Consider the following 14,624-nt stretch of genomic DNA (forward strand, 5'->3'; position numbering starts at 1 on the left):
CCCCCCGGCCTGTTCCGGGCCGGGCCCCGCGCTCCCTTCGGCCCCTTCTCCTCCCCGCCCCGGCCGCTCCGGCCGCCGGGGCCTCCCTCCTCCCCGCCCGCCCATGGATTTCACATAGCGGCCGCCTCCTCTCCTCCTCCGCCGCTCCATGGCGGCTCCGGCCCCGCGGCCGCCCGGCCTGTGCTGCTGCCGCAAGGGCTCCGCGGGCGGCCCGGAGGCTCCGCCGGTCCCTCCGCCTCCTCCTCCCGATCCACCGCCGCCTCCGGACGTGGCGTCGGCCTCCAGCTCGCAGCTCTTCGCCCTCCGCCACCTGCACCTGGGGCTGGAGCTGCGGCCCGAGGCGCGGGCGCTGGCGGGCTGCCTGGTGCTGGAACTGTGCGCGCTGCGCCCGCAGCCCTGCGCTTTGGTGCTGGACGTGCACCCGGCTCTGCGCGTCCTCTCGGCCGCCTACCGCCGCGCCCCGCCGGGGGAAGCCCCCTGCTCCTTCGCCTTCTCCCCCGCCGAAGCCGCCGCCTCCTCCTCCTCCTCTTCCTCCTCCTCTGCCGCCCCGGACCCGCCGCCCCCTCCGCCCCCGCCGCCGCCCTGCGCTCCTCCGCCGCCGCCGTGCTCCGCCGCCGCCGCGCCCTCCACCGCCACCTTCCTCTCGGCTCCCTGCATCGCCGCGCCTCCCGCGGAGCCGCCCGCCGGGCCCCCGCCGCTGGCGGAGCCGCCGCTGCCGCTGTTCGCCCGGCCGCCCGCCGCCTCCTGCCCGCTGGGCTTCCGCGTGGACCCCTTCACCGACTACGGCTCGGCCCTGACGCTGTCGCTGCCCGCCGCCCTGCAGCCGCACCAGCCCTTCCAGGTCATCGTCCGCTACACCACGGCCGACGGCCCCGCCGTGAGTACGGGGATCCCCCGCGGGGAGGCAGCGCTCCGGTCGGGGCAAAAGGAGTGGTTTGCGGGAGCCCCGCAGCCTGGGGCAGAGGGGCTCAAGTTGCGCCGGGGCGAGTTCGGCTTGGATGTCAGCAACAGTTTCTTCTCCGTAAGAGCGGTGCTGCACTGGCAGGGGCTGCCCAGGGGCGCGGAGGGGAGGGGGTCGCTGTCTCTGTTGTAGAGCGGTGGAGATGTGGCACTGAGGGCCGCGGTCAGTGGGGAAGGGTCGATGGTCTTTGAAACCCTGAAAGTTTCATGAAGGAACCGGTGTATTTTGTCTGCCGGGCGCTTTATTTATGGCAGGAAGGCTTTGAAGCTCATTGGCTGTTGCCGTGCTCTGTAATCGCTCTCAGCCTGGCCGAGCCGCAGCTCCCTCAGTGCGCGATAACGCTCTTTGCTCCTCTTGAACGAGTGGCTTTATTTTGGGCTCCTGCAGGGATTCCCCAGCGCTGATGCCAGGCGGCGGCCTGCCCTGCTGTGCGCAGAGGGAGTCCTGCCACTGCCTCACCATCCGTCCTATGCACGTGTATGTGAGGATGCTGGGAGCTGAGCCCTTTTTCCATTCCTACAGTTCACCTCGCTGCTCTTTGATCCATTGCGAGCCGATCTTCATTCTTTCCTGCGTCTTTACTGTAGCTTTCATAGCACATAGTGCTTGGCTGAAACAAAGCTCCAAGGCCTGCTGGTGGAATTGTTGCTGGTTATGGAGCAGGGCCACACGCTGCCCTTTCTGAGTGGTGCTGGGAAGCAGGAGCAGGCACGCTCCGACATAGGACTGCATCTCACAGCCTGCCCAGGACTGCAGGTTTTGGCTGGCAGAATACTTGTCCCTGCACCTGCTCCAGCCCTTCATGCTGCTCGGGGCTTGCTGGGCTATCTTTTGAGCTCCAGGGTCATGCGCTGCTATTGTCATGCTGCCTGCCAGCGCCCTTCCAGCCTGGCACTGTGTTAACAGCGATGAGTAACCCCAAATGTGGGACGGTGACCTCATGCATACGCCTGACCTCCGTGTTTCTGTGCGGTCCCTTTTCTCTCTGTGGGTGAAGCAACTTCACGGTGTCACGCCTCTCTTACAAAACTTCTGTTCCTCGTTCCTATGGAGTGAGGAGCTGATGGTTTTGGTTGTGTGATGGATCCCGGGAGACAGAGGGAAGCTTAAACCTGCCTTCTGCAGAGGGTTTGGGCTGCCCGCGTGCAGGGAACCATGCATTCATGCATGGCATCCTCTGTTCAGGAGCGAGGCTTTACTGAGCGTTGTGCATCCCATGGTGCAGGTGTGAAGGGAAAGCAGCAGCTGCCCCTCACGCTGACCTCTTGGCCCTGCAGAGGCTCTTTCACAGTATTTTTGCTCTCCTGTCCCGGAGGGAAAAATGCACACCCGTTTCTGACCCGCTTTGCTGCACCTCCAATTTGGCAGCACTCATCTCCACGCAGTGCTGTTTTCTTTCCATGACAGCCTTCAGTGCAAACCCTCCTGCTGTAAAAGTGAGAGAACTTCCTTGTCCCTATGATTTAGCAAAAAGGTCAGAGCTGGGAACTTCCCTGGCAATTCATTTGAGTTTTCCCAGTCCCTTGTGACTTGCAGTTGGGCTCCTTGCCCCATCACATCCCCCACGTCCCGCCTGCACAGCGCACTCTGTGGGCAGTCACTGCTAGCCACTGGAACCGCCACTGTGGCACCGCTGCTCTCCTCCATCAATAATGCAGGTGGAGACATGGAAAGACTTTAAACTTGGAAGAGGTTCAGCTGTTTACTTTTGTCACTTGCCAGATTGCGATGCTGTCACACGTGTTTCCTCAGCGGAGCACGGTTGGGATCTGGTGATGCACCCATGTGCTGCTCTGCCCCATAGTGGCCCAGCTCCCTGCCCCCACAGGCTGCTGACTGCACTCCTTTCTGGGCTGCAGCCTCTGCTCCTCATCCCCGGCCCTGTCCAGCAGCATGGCCGCTCTATTTATATTGCAGATCTATTTATATTGTTTCAGGATAACTTTAATCATTGTTCCAAGTGCATCTGGAAAGAGAGGCGGAGGATTGCAGCATAGCTGCAGACATTGGGAAACAGGGGAAAAAAATACTTCACTCTCTGCAGACTTTTTCCTTTTGGCCTGTGAGGCCTCTGCTTCATTTAACCTCAACCAAATGTCACAGAAGGGGAAGCACGTTGAAGAGAAAGTGTCGTAAATTCTTGGAGCTTCTTGTAAGCAGGCATTCGTTTCTTAGCTCTCCTTTGCTTCCTGCTTATGTTTTCTTCCTGTGCTGGTCAGGGTGCTTCCCCTTATCTCTCTGCTCTGCAGACGTTGCTGTCAACCTTTTTTCCACCCTATTCTGGGGTTGTGGCTTAGTTCTGGCGATGTTTTATCTCCCTGTGCACTTTGTTGGCCTTAATGTTGCTCAGAAAATGAAGGGAATGGGGCTTTCTGAAGGTGAGTCTCTGCTCCACGGCTGACGTGACAGGTTGTTGGTCCCACCTGTGCTACCAGCGCAGAGCGCTGCCGGGAGGAGTGCTTTTCAATGTTGACACTGGGGCACATCCTGAAGGAGTCACTTCCTGGGCCTCCTTCCTGGGTGGTTAGAATGCTGTTACCTGGGTGAAAGCACAGCACTTGTGTATTTATGTGAATGTGTGTTCTGGTGAGAAGCTTTGTCTTCAAACCGAGTTTTAATGAGGCATTTGTCCCTAATTCCCTTCAGAAGCAGCTGTATGTTTCCTTTCTGTCCCTTGCCCCCATCCCCAGGGGTTCTGCTGAAGTGGGTGCTGTGGGAGAGGAACGCATTGGCATCAGAGGAGAAGGGTCTAAAGGCAAGGCAAGAAGGTAAAGAGTAACCTTACAGGGCAAAGGGAGAAAGGGGAAGCTTTGCCTTCCAGAACACAGAGAGACTAGTAGGAAGTAGAACTGTAATATGCCATTAAAATAAGAGCAGAGATAGTACCCTGGCTTCTCTCTGTAAGCTCTTCATGTCTTTCTCTTGAGTGCGAGCACTAACTGCTATTCCCCAAGTTCAGATTTATTGGCTGCTTTGATCTGAGAAGGCAATGGACTCAGAAGCTTTATTCTGTGTGCCCGACTGTTCCCAGGACTTCAGGCGGTTCTGACTTTATTGCAAATTTTGCAATGCTTGGTATTTTCTGTACAAGTTCAGCCCAAGAACTCTAGGATTACAAGAAAATACTTCTTTGAAATTGTTTCTGCGATTTGAGATTGTTTCTGTGCTTCAAAGTTAGAGGCAGGGAGCGTTTGAAAGCATAAACATGGCACTCGGAACGGGGAAAACCCAACAGGCAAATAACTGCCCTTCTTCCTATGATTCCTAGTGAGTTCTGATGATCTGCTGAGGCTCTGACTCACGATTTATTTACTGCTTGATACTGAAAGTTGACACACTCAGTGCTGTGGGTTTTTCTGTGACCACTCAGAACCTCCTTATCTGCTCCATACGAAGCAGCCTTGGTGCCACTGACCAGAGATATCCTGACATACGCTGACTCATTTTGTGTAGTGTCAGAATCGCTGGTGCTGCAGCTGGGAGGGCAGAGTCAGGGTCGGAGATAACAGTGTGTACACTGTTCAGCCTGCGTTTGTTTTGCGTTGGTTTTTGCTTGCGCTCCGTGACCCCTGCTATTCCTGTTCACATTGGATCCTCTTGATGTTGGGGTTCTGATCTCTGACGGTTCAAACTCGATCCTTTTCCCTCGCTTCTTCTCTCGATGCTTCAACAGATCTGGTGGCTGGACCCGGAGCTGACGTACGGCAACGCCAAGCCGTTTGTCTTCACGCAGGGCCACTCAGTGTGTAACCGCTCCTTCTTCCCCTGCTTTGACACACCAGCGGTGAAATGCACCTATTCAGCCACCGTCAAGGTCAGTGACAAATGGTGTGGGCATGGAGAGCTCAGCTTAATTGTGAAAGCGTGGCTACGTTGTCTGTGTGTAGTTATATTTAATATAAAGCGTTCCTTAGGATATTTAGCAGTATAAAAAACTACATGCATTACCATACGTCAGAACAGATCTGTGCTGTAGCCCTTCAGCCTTGCTCATCCCATCAGCTGGTGTTCTGATGTCGCTCTTCCAGGCTCCAGCAGGCATGCAGGTGTTGATGAGCGCCACTCAAAGCACCTTCTTAGAAGACAAAGGAGTGTATCAGTTCTACATGGAATATCCAGTTCCTGCCTACCTCGTGGCCCTGGTGGCAGGAGACCTTATACATGCAGACATAGGTCCAAGGTAAGGTTTGCAGCTTGGCCTAAAGAAGGCAGAAGCCTGATGCCAGACCTTTTAGTGCTGTGACCATTTGCGGCCACGTGCTGAGGAAGCAGGCTGTTAATTTGGAGAGATAACTGCGTTTGTTGAAGTATCACCTGATGCTTTCTGCTTTCTGACAGGAGCAGAGTGTGGGCAGAGCCTTGCCTGCTGCCAACCGCCATCAGCAAGCTTTCTGGCATGGTCGAGCGCTGGCTGACTGCTGCAGAGAGCCTGTATGGCCCATATATCTGGGGAAGGTGAGTTTCATAAGTCTCCTAGGAACGTGTGATGGGAACAAAATAAAGAGAACGAGGAGCATGGGAGCATGGAGGTATCTTGCTGCTATGGTAAGCAGCACTGTGGGTTCTGAACAGTTGGCCTTCCCTGAGAATCAGAAGTGCTGTCTTGTTTTACTGCATTATGCCTGAAAATGCTAAAATGATTCATTATGGACTTAGTGTTGGTGCTAAGATTCTAATAGTTTCTGTAGTTAAGCTTGACTGTGTCCTAAAAGAGAATGCTTTTGAAAGTATTTTCATTCTTCAAATTGGAGCAAATGTTTGCAAAGGCTTCCCACACTTATTTGCTAAAGGTAAGCAGAAAAAGTGTGGCTGTTACCCTTTTAATGTTGTTTGAAATGCTCTGAGAACGAGGCCTGGTACGAAGTGCCAGTGCTGATCATTGGTGGAGAAATTCAGAAAACCAAAGAAATAGTACAGTCATGTTCCAGTGCCATTTTGCTGACACTACAGGCACCAATTCATTCCCTCCTTGCTTCCCGGCCTCTGTTTCCTGGGGGCCTGATCTGCATGTGTGTGTGGGCAGTGTATGTAAAGTTCGTGGTTCTGGTGGTCAGATACACAACTTGTGGTGAGTTTGCATGTGTGAACAGAGTGTGATGCTTCTGGGAAGGGCAGGGCATGCTACAGCTGAAGGCTTCCAGCCTTATGTGCAAACATGAGCAGCAATTTGGCCAAGGGAACAAACTGTAGTTCCCAACCAGTGGTCTAGAAAGTTGTTCCTGAAGTTTCAAGAACTCCTAGAAGAACTTTCTGAAAGGAGGAAAAATACACCTGTATTTCTATGTAGGTCTTTTGAAGTAGGTGTAATTTACCACTGTACTCTTTCTCTCCCTTTAATTTTAGATACGACATTGTTTTTCTTCCTCCATCCTTCCCTATTGTTGCCATGGAAAACCCATGCCTGACTTTCATCATTTCTTCCATTCTGGAGAGCGATGAGTTTTTAATCATTGACGTCATTCATGAAGTTGCCCACAGCTGGTTTGGAAACGCGGTCACCAACGCCACGTGGGAGGAGATGTGGCTGAGCGAGGGGCTGGCCACGTACGCGCAGCGCCGCATCACCACTGAGACCTATGGTAAGAGAGGGTTTTCCTTCTGATGTGTCCAACCAGCAGCTGAGAGCTGCTTCTCCAACAGTGGAGAGCTGTGTTGGGAGCTGTGTTGTTGTTGTTGTCGTTGTTCTGGAATGTGAGCAGTCCCAAACTCTGCTTTGAACATCGGGGATGCTTGCAGTTTGTCTACACCTGGGCACTTGATAGCTGCTGTGGGAAGGAATGCTGGTAATAGCCATCAGATGCAATATACACAACTACGTGTCTGTCTGCTGAGCTACCAGAGGCTTCTTGTAGAATTGTAGAGCTCTGCTTTAGCTGTTTGCATCAGTGAAATTAATAGGTCAACTGTATGGGCACCATCTATAGCAACTAGAAGGAGTAAATCATTCCTATTGCTTTTTGTTTTTTTAATTGAGGTGAATGATAGAAATGCTTGTTTCTCTAGTTTGTCCCATGATGTTCTTAAAAGCTCGCGCTGTGTATTTTCATGTGTCCTGTGTCAATGATTTTGTTCTATTTCATCTTCTGGGAAACGCTGGCAGCAAGCATGCTTAGGAGAGTGTGTTACTTCTTAGTCATGTACGTTGTTTTTGGAGATCACAGAATCACCCGGGTTGGAAGGGACCCCAAGGATCATGTAGTTCCAACCCCCCTGCCTAGCAGGGCCACCAAACATACACATTCAGATCAGGTTGCCCAGGACCCCGTCCAACCTGGCCTTAAACACGTCCAAGGACGGGGCATCCACAACCTCCCTGGGCAGCCCGTTCCAGGGCCTAACCACTCTCCTAGTAAAGAACTTCCCCCTAACATCCAACCTAAATCTTCCCTCCTTCAACTTGGATCCATTTCCCCTAGTCCTGCTGTTGTCAGCCCTTTTGAAGAGTTTACTCCCCTCCTGGGTGTAGGTTCCCTTCAGGTATTGATAGGCTGCAATGAGGTCACCCCGCAGCCTTCTCTTCTCCAGGCTGAACAAGCCCAACTCCCTCAGCCTGTCCTCATAGGGGAGGTGCTCCAGCCCCCTGAATATGAATAGTTCAGAAGATTCTGAACTGTTTTCTGTCCCATCTCAGGCCGCGTATCTGACATAAGGCAAGGAAGGTCCTCATCTGTGTCCTCTTGGAATTCAGGACTGGCTGTTTCACTTCAGGAAGCTAAGCAGTGCTTTTCTCCATGCCATTCTCTAACAAGCTCTTTTTGCATTCAGTTTTGTTCCAAGGACAAACTTCTGATCTAAATCTTGCCATTTCTGACATCATTTCTGGCATATCTTCTGCAGTTAATAAAAAGGCATTTTTGTAATGACATTGTTTACAGAAATTGGAGCCCAGTGACCACTGCACCTCTTGGATCTTGCTTAATCCTCTTCCCTGCTCACAGCTTGAAGTAATTGCCCTAAGCACTAGTTATTCTGCAGTGTTCTTGTTTTCTTTTTGTTTCATCTACCCATTTTTCTGCCAGTACAGATTCTTCTACCTTCCAGATGTGTCCTGGTTCTTAATTCTCATTCAGTTTGTATCAGATTCCTCTGTATACAGTAAGACTCTGTGCTTGTATCAATGTAACAAGCATTATTCTTGAAGACTTGCTGAAGAAAACCAAAACCATAACGATCCTAGATACTTACCTGCTGCATCTGGGAATGTCTTTTCCACAGTGTAACACATCTGCAAAGGCACAGGAAAGACGACTTGACTTGCCAGTGTAGTGCAGCTAGTTTGGCATGAAGCACAGACAGTTCTGCATTGCAGTTAGAAGAGCAGCACACCCAGCTGCAGCTGTAAGAGAGCTCCTACTGAGTGGAGGTGAAACCTGTGAGATGCACTGTCATGAACTGCAAGGAGTTGCAAGGAACTTGTACTCAAATTGTGATGACAGTACATTACTGAGATTCTCTCTGTCTCTCACAACTACCATGTTTTCCTTGGGCAGGGGCTGCTTTCACGTGCTTGGAGACGGCGTTCCGCCTCGATGCTCTCCACAGACAGATGAAGCTCCTTGGAGAGGACAACCCGGTCAGCAAGCTTCAGGTTAAACTGGAGCCAGGTATTTCTTTCGGCTGAAGCCGTTGTACAAAATGTCTGCACATCACTGTTGGATTGCAGACTGCAATGATGTAATTTAAAATGTCCTTTATAAAATAAGGAAAAACAAAATACTTGTGTGTAAACTAGTCTAATAGTAGGCAAGGAAACTGGCACTGAATTTCTCTTCAAAATGGTCTAACTATGAATACATGTACAGATGTGTACGTGGTCTCCCCTTGAGTGAGCTGCGTGCTGGTGAAGGCTGCTTGATTGTCCCTTGAGCGAGATACGGGACTGATGGTTCTCTAGTTTTGTCATCACCACTGGAGGTGTGAAGCAGTCTTCAGTCTAGATGATGTATAAACCCCAAATGCATGTGAAGATATTGAAGCAGGATGGAAGACTGTTGGAGGTCTCAGAAAAGGAGCATAGTATTGCTTGCTTGCTGTTCTTATATTTGAAAACGTGCAGTGTGAGTTTGATGCTTAGGTTGCTCCTGTTTACTGCAGTAAATTACATGTACTGACACAGGCTTGTTCTGTTTTTAAGTCACTGCATCTTGACATCTGAGATCTCTAGGGTGTCTTTGCAATTAGACTGGTTGGAAATCAGTGTTCTTGTTGCACAGTGTCTTATAACATTATCTTTTCCTTCCAGGTGTAAATCCTAGTAATTTAATGAACCTCTTCACCTATGAGAAAGGCTACTGCTTTGTTTACTACCTGTCTCAGCTGTGTGGTGACCCAGGACGCTTTGACTCCTTCCTCAGAGTTAGTGTGCATACACATACGTTCTGCTGGAGATTGAGAGTTGTCACTTTCCTTATTTGAGAGGGAGGAGGAGAATATTTTTCTTGATTTATTGTTTTTTATATATAAATATATATATATTTTTAAACTGTCTTTCACCTTTCTGAGTACTGGTCCTCACTTTTCCATCTCTATTTTTTAATTGTACGTATGGTTCTTCATCAAAAAGAAGCCACCTTCCTCCTAACTGTCATTTATCCCTTTCACTGTTTCAGGCCTATATTGAGAAGTACAAATTTACCAGTGTTGTGGCTCAGGATCTTCTGGATTCCTTCCTGAATTTTTTTCCAGATTTGAAAGAGCAATGTGTTGAGAGCAAAGCAGGTAAGATGCAGTTTACTTAGTTAGCTGTCAGAACTAGGAAGTCTGGCTGATAAATTTTGTACTTGGCTTAGGAGATGCATAAGCAAATCCTAAGGTCGAGGGAAACAAAACACTTTGGCAACAGCCATACATCCATGGTACAAATGGTTTTCTTATCTTACTGTTACCCCCTCTGTCGGGGAGAATGAGAACGTTGTAAGTTGCTGACCGTTTTGGCATTGATCATCTGAGTGGCCCTTGGTTAACTCTCATTAGCTCACCTTTCACACTGCAGAGTGATCACTGTATTTGGAAACCAAATCCTGCTAAAGCTTGTCTTGGGTTTAGTTACCAGTTCTATAAACACATGAATGACGATGGGTTTAGGCAGTCCTCTCACCTCTTTTTTATTTCTATTGGGGAAAACACGCTTCACGTTTTCCAGTGTTCCTCAAAATTCAACAAAAGAGAAATGTGCCAAATCTGATATTAGAACCTGATTTGATCATAGATACCTTTTAGCTGGTCTGCCCAATGAGCACGTGTGTTTTTCTTCATTTACTCACTGTAATGCTGAGCTCCAGAAGAATCATGGTTAAATTTGGCAGAGATGTTGCTGTCCCTGTTCCAGATGGAGCGCAGGCTTGATGAAACTAACACTGTTGTATCACTGTAACTATGGGTTGGTCTGATTTGCTACCGTTAGAACCTCTCTTAACTGTGCTAGAAGCAGTCCCGAACCTTGAGACAGCCAAGCCTTCTGCAGAGACTCCTGCTCGACATTTTTGGTGCTCCTCATTCCAGGACTGGAGTTTGAACGTTGGCTCAATGCTACAGGACCTCCATTAGCTGAGCCAGATTTATCTCAGGGATCCAGCCTGACCGGACCGGTGGAGACGCTCTTCAAACTCTGGACCGCTGAGCCTCTGGATTTTGATGCTGCTGCCAGCAGTGCTGACCTCACTAAATGGAGAACGTTCCAAACCGTGCTCTTCTTGGACAGGTTGCTGGATGGGTCACCGCTGCGCCATGGTGAGTGCTCTGTAAGGAGAGTAGAAAAGTATTCCTGGAATGGCAGATTGAATTCTAAATAGCCCTGCTCAGCCTTGGTGCTATCGCTCATTTTCTGATGACCTCCAAACTTGACAAAACAGGTCACACTTGTGTTTTGTTTTGTTTTTCCCTCTGTGTATACGCTCTTTTCAGAGGTGATAAAAAGGCTTTCGGAATGTTACTCCTCTCAGCTGGACTCCATGAACGCAGAAATCCGCATCCGCTGGTTGCAGATTGTAGTCCGCAATGACTACTACCCAGACCTTTACAAAGTCCGTCGCTTCTTGGAAAACCAGGTACTAACTGCTGGATTAAAATCACTGCACCTCTCAGTGCATGAGACATGTGCATGAGACATGCGACGTGAAAGACCTTGGAACTTCTGCTTCCTGGCCAAGTGTAGACCAGGTGTGTAGCGAAGGGGCCGAGCACGGCTCACCTGCTAGCGGTGGGGAGGAATGGGCAGATGGAATTTGAAATGCCTACAGACAGTCTGTGCTTTTCCAGCCTAACTCCATGTCCTTGTCCCAGCTCTGCCCAGTGCGTTTTTGCATTGCTTTATGGCAGCCCCGGCGTTTCCAGAGAAGAGTTTGTTACGATACTAAATGATGTGATTGTTGGAATATGCACCCTTCAGACAAAGCTAGCGCTCAAGAGATTCCTTTCAGTGTTTTTTATTATGCGGGAGCAAAAGGTTAATGCATGTGTTCTCTGTGGCCTCTTCTCCCTGGCCTTGTAAATAGCTCTGTTATTTGTGGGGAAGTAGCTCAGTCGTAGAGAGCAAGTGGGTTTTGATTATCATTCACATGAAACTTTGCATTAAACTTAGTTAGAGGCTTCTCATCTATTGAAGAAGTGTGTTGCTTGGATTCATTGAGGTCTCTTGGAATGTACTTACAGGAGAGCTGAACCTCTTGGCTTTTACTGGAGTGATATTATTCCGTTTTCCTTCTTTGCAGATGTCTCGGATGTACACAATTCCACTTTATGAGGACCTTTGCACTGGCACGCTCAAGTCTTTTGCCTTAGAAATTTTTTACCAGACCCAAAACCAGCTGCACCCCAACTTGAGGAAAACCATCCAACAGATTTTATCACAGGGCTTAAATCCACTTCCTGCCATAGACACTACAGCAGGCACTGCAGACACACCAGCAATGGTGCTTGAGGACAAAGTCTCAGAGGCCACAAACGGTGCCATTTCACTCAGGGATGTTAACGTGTCTGCTTAGATCACCAGCTCACACCAGCCACAGAGCTTGAACGCGGGGACAGGATCAGAGATGCCAAGTGTCGCCTCCTTTCCCTCAGCCCTGCAGCTGCAGTGTGTTGTTGTAACTGGATTTCTCTTCCAAAACACATAGGAAATGTGCCTTCAAGTATCCAGTGTGTGACGCTGCCAGGCTTCAGAGATCTTCAGCTGTGGGATGGATATTTGGATTCGGTTTGTGCCGCGCGTGGACTCCTGGGCAGCTGCCTTTGCAGGGAATGTGGGTAGTTCTCTTTCCTGAGGCTCTTCTGGTTGGTTTCTCCGAGGTTCCTTGTTTGTTTTCTTTCCATCTGCACTCACTGAGGCATGTCCTACTTGCTGTGTGTACGTTGCTGAGGAGTGTGTGCTCAATCTGCCGTTATCCTGATAGTTGGGCTGAAATTTTGCAGACTCGGAATTCTCAGTGGCAGCAGACATGTTTTCATGTCATGCTCTTACTGTGTCATAGGTATCATCACGTGGGAAGCAGGGTCTGATGCTCAGATAACTACGAAATGAAATAGCTCCTGTTTCCCTCATCCCCCTACTCCAGGTGGCTTAAGAATAATAATGCTTTATATATATATATATATGCCTTTATATATATACACAGAAGAGCAGGGAAACCTTAAGATGGATTTGAAATCCTTCTGTGGTTAACCCCTCGCTTTTCCCTTTGCACTCAATGGGACAAGCAATAAAGAAAAGTTTAGGCTCGAATTTTCACAAAGTTAAATTAGGTGCCCAAATGCCATCCATTCTGGTACAAACTGGATGCCTAAACCTTTTAAACTGTTTTGACAAGCCTAACTGCAAGCTTTGGTAGTGTCTTAGCGTGTGCGTTCATCAGATACACTGTGTTTTCTCTGTTCTGTCCTTTTCGGAAGAATTAACAGGACCTTTAATTGTTTTAAAAGATCCCTGGCATATGGTGGGCCTGTAAGTCAGCCCCAGAGATACCCACGCTCAAATTCTACTGCCTTGAAAATAATAACTGCCTCTAAAAGTTGCCCCATCATGCGATAATCCAAGGGAAGCACTGTTTCTTGATATGAAGCCCCACTTGACTTGAGTCTGTTTTCTGACTCGTGGTGGTGGCAAGGTGCCATTTTGTTTACACAGCGCGCCGTTTCTCTTGATCGCTGCCCAGGCACTCAGGATGGAGAGCAGCTCTTGTCTGCACCATCTGGCCCCCGAAGCTGAGGGCGGAGGGGGGCTGGGTATTGCTGTTACACAGAGCAGGTGATGATTCTTAGACTCTGTGCAAGGTCCTTTAGATGTGGCCAACCGTGCTCCTCTTGGTGAGCTCCTGGTGAACTTCTCTGAGCTGATGTGTCAGCAGGGTAGTGGATGAGTGTGAATGCAGAATGAAACGCTCTGCAGGTGCTCAGCTAAAGGAGACGTGACAGAGAATCTGTTATATAAATTCTAGCACTGCTATGGGGATCTGCATAGCACAGGGAGAGGGGAAATTTGGGAGACTTCTTTTCACCAAAAGAATCTGTTTACACCCATGTGTGGATGGGGACTTAGGTGCTGTTACTGGATCTGCGTTCTCTGGCTTTAAGTTAATTTGGACTTCACCATAGGCCTTAGCCTGGGCTGAACTGGGACGAAGCAATAACGAACTCAGGCCTCCATAGTGCTTCATTAGTTTTCAGAACGGGCCATCAGCATGGCTGGGCTTCTGAACTCCGAGCTCTCCTCTATGCTTGGTAAATGGCTCACCTTTTTCGTTCTTGTTCTCCCAGAAGGGACAGAGAATGACGTTTTCTGTACAGATCTCTTTCCTGCTTTTGTTTGTTGCTCTCTTGAAAGAAATTTGTGCGAGCTGACTTTCCAGTTCCTGAGTTGCACTGCTGGTGCTGTGTTTCCTGCAGCCCCTGTGGGTAGTGGCAGCCTGGCCCAGGCAGTGGGCAGTGCACAAGCATCCTCTGGAATCCCAGGCCTCTTGTTTTAGCACGTTTTGTTTTGTGGGAGAATGTATGTGACCCTGGTGGGAATGTTTAATTTACATGGATGCCTTACGATGACTGTCGAATTAAACTACGCTTTGTGACAAGCTTAAGCCTTTTGGGGCTGTTTTTCAGTGTCACTGTTAGAGACACGTGGAAGAACTGACTTGGTATGTTGTCTTTGTTTTGTCCTGTTCTGGAGTACAGCGGTCACGGGGTTGGGAGGCTATTGAAAAGCTGCACGGCACAAAGCTGGAGAGGTGGCAAAAATAAAAGGGAGTATTACCTATTGTTACTGCAGCTGACATCAGATCAGCTGTGTGTTTGTGTATGCATGCATCAAAGCAGGGAAGTGCTGTCTGGACCTAAATGACTGTTTTGTGACTGAAGAATATGAGATTTAAGTTAGCGTTTCTGCTCCCATCCCTTGAGAACACATCAGAGGGCTATTTTCATACAACTTGTTCTCTGAAACACAGAGAAGTGCAGGGTTTGTTGAGTATTAAATATTCTGTTTGTCTTACTTCAGGTACTTTTGCTTCTCCCGTGAGCTGGGAGTGTATTTTTATTTGGAAGAGAAAAGAATTGGAAGCAAGTTTTTGGAGATAAGCCTTCCTTTTGTTGACATAAAATAAATTAATGCTTCAAACAACTTTTATTTTGATGTGTAATAGACTTGAGTTGAATGGCAAATTAGGCTGAGATTAAA

The 14,624-nt window shown here is 49.1% G+C and overlaps 1 protein-coding gene across 2 annotated transcripts; it reads left to right on the forward strand.

The window, feature by feature from the left end:
* Positions 1-25: 25 nt before the first annotated feature.
* Positions 26-14,579, forward strand: RNPEPL1 (arginyl aminopeptidase like 1). Of its 2 annotated transcripts, none has more exons than XR_007378757.1 (11): positions 26-877; positions 4,635-4,775; positions 4,990-5,141; positions 5,300-5,416; positions 6,305-6,540; positions 8,452-8,565; positions 9,204-9,316; positions 9,571-9,679; positions 10,463-10,690; positions 10,865-11,119; positions 11,671-11,783. XR_007378757.1 is itself a non-coding variant. In XM_048954292.1 (11 exons), exons 1-11 carry the CDS (start codon positions 149-151, stop codon positions 11,941-11,943), a joined length of 2,355 nt encoding a protein of 784 aa, XP_048810249.1. In that variant the 5' UTR covers positions 26-148; the 3' UTR covers positions 11,944-14,579. The 2 variants fall into 2 exon arrangements, 1 of the variants encoding a protein (XP_048810249.1); XM_048954292.1 differs by having other exon boundaries at positions 10,865-11,007; positions 11,671-14,579.
* Positions 14,580-14,624: the final 45 nt, after the last annotated feature.

This window comes from Lagopus muta, chromosome 9 (assembly GCF_023343835.1).
Source record: "Lagopus muta isolate bLagMut1 chromosome 9, bLagMut1 primary, whole genome shotgun sequence".
NCBI lineage: Eukaryota > Metazoa > Chordata > Aves > Galliformes > Phasianidae > Lagopus > Lagopus muta.

What these genes read in the sequence shown, in the direction of transcription:
- RNPEPL1 (XM_048954292.1), top strand. Translation starts at nt 149, where the DNA reads ATGGCGGCTCCGGCCCCGCGGCCGCCCGGCCTGTGCTGCTGCCGCAAG. An exon ending in GGCCCATATATCTGGGGAAG is followed by an intron (nt 5,417 to 6,304) that starts GTGAGTTTCATA and finishes CTTTAATTTTAG; the next exon opens with ATACGACATTGTTTTTCTTC. An exon ending in CATCACCACTGAGACCTATG is followed by an intron (nt 6,541 to 8,451) that starts GTAAGAGAGGGT and finishes TTCCTTGGGCAG; the next exon opens with GGGCTGCTTTCACGTGCTTG.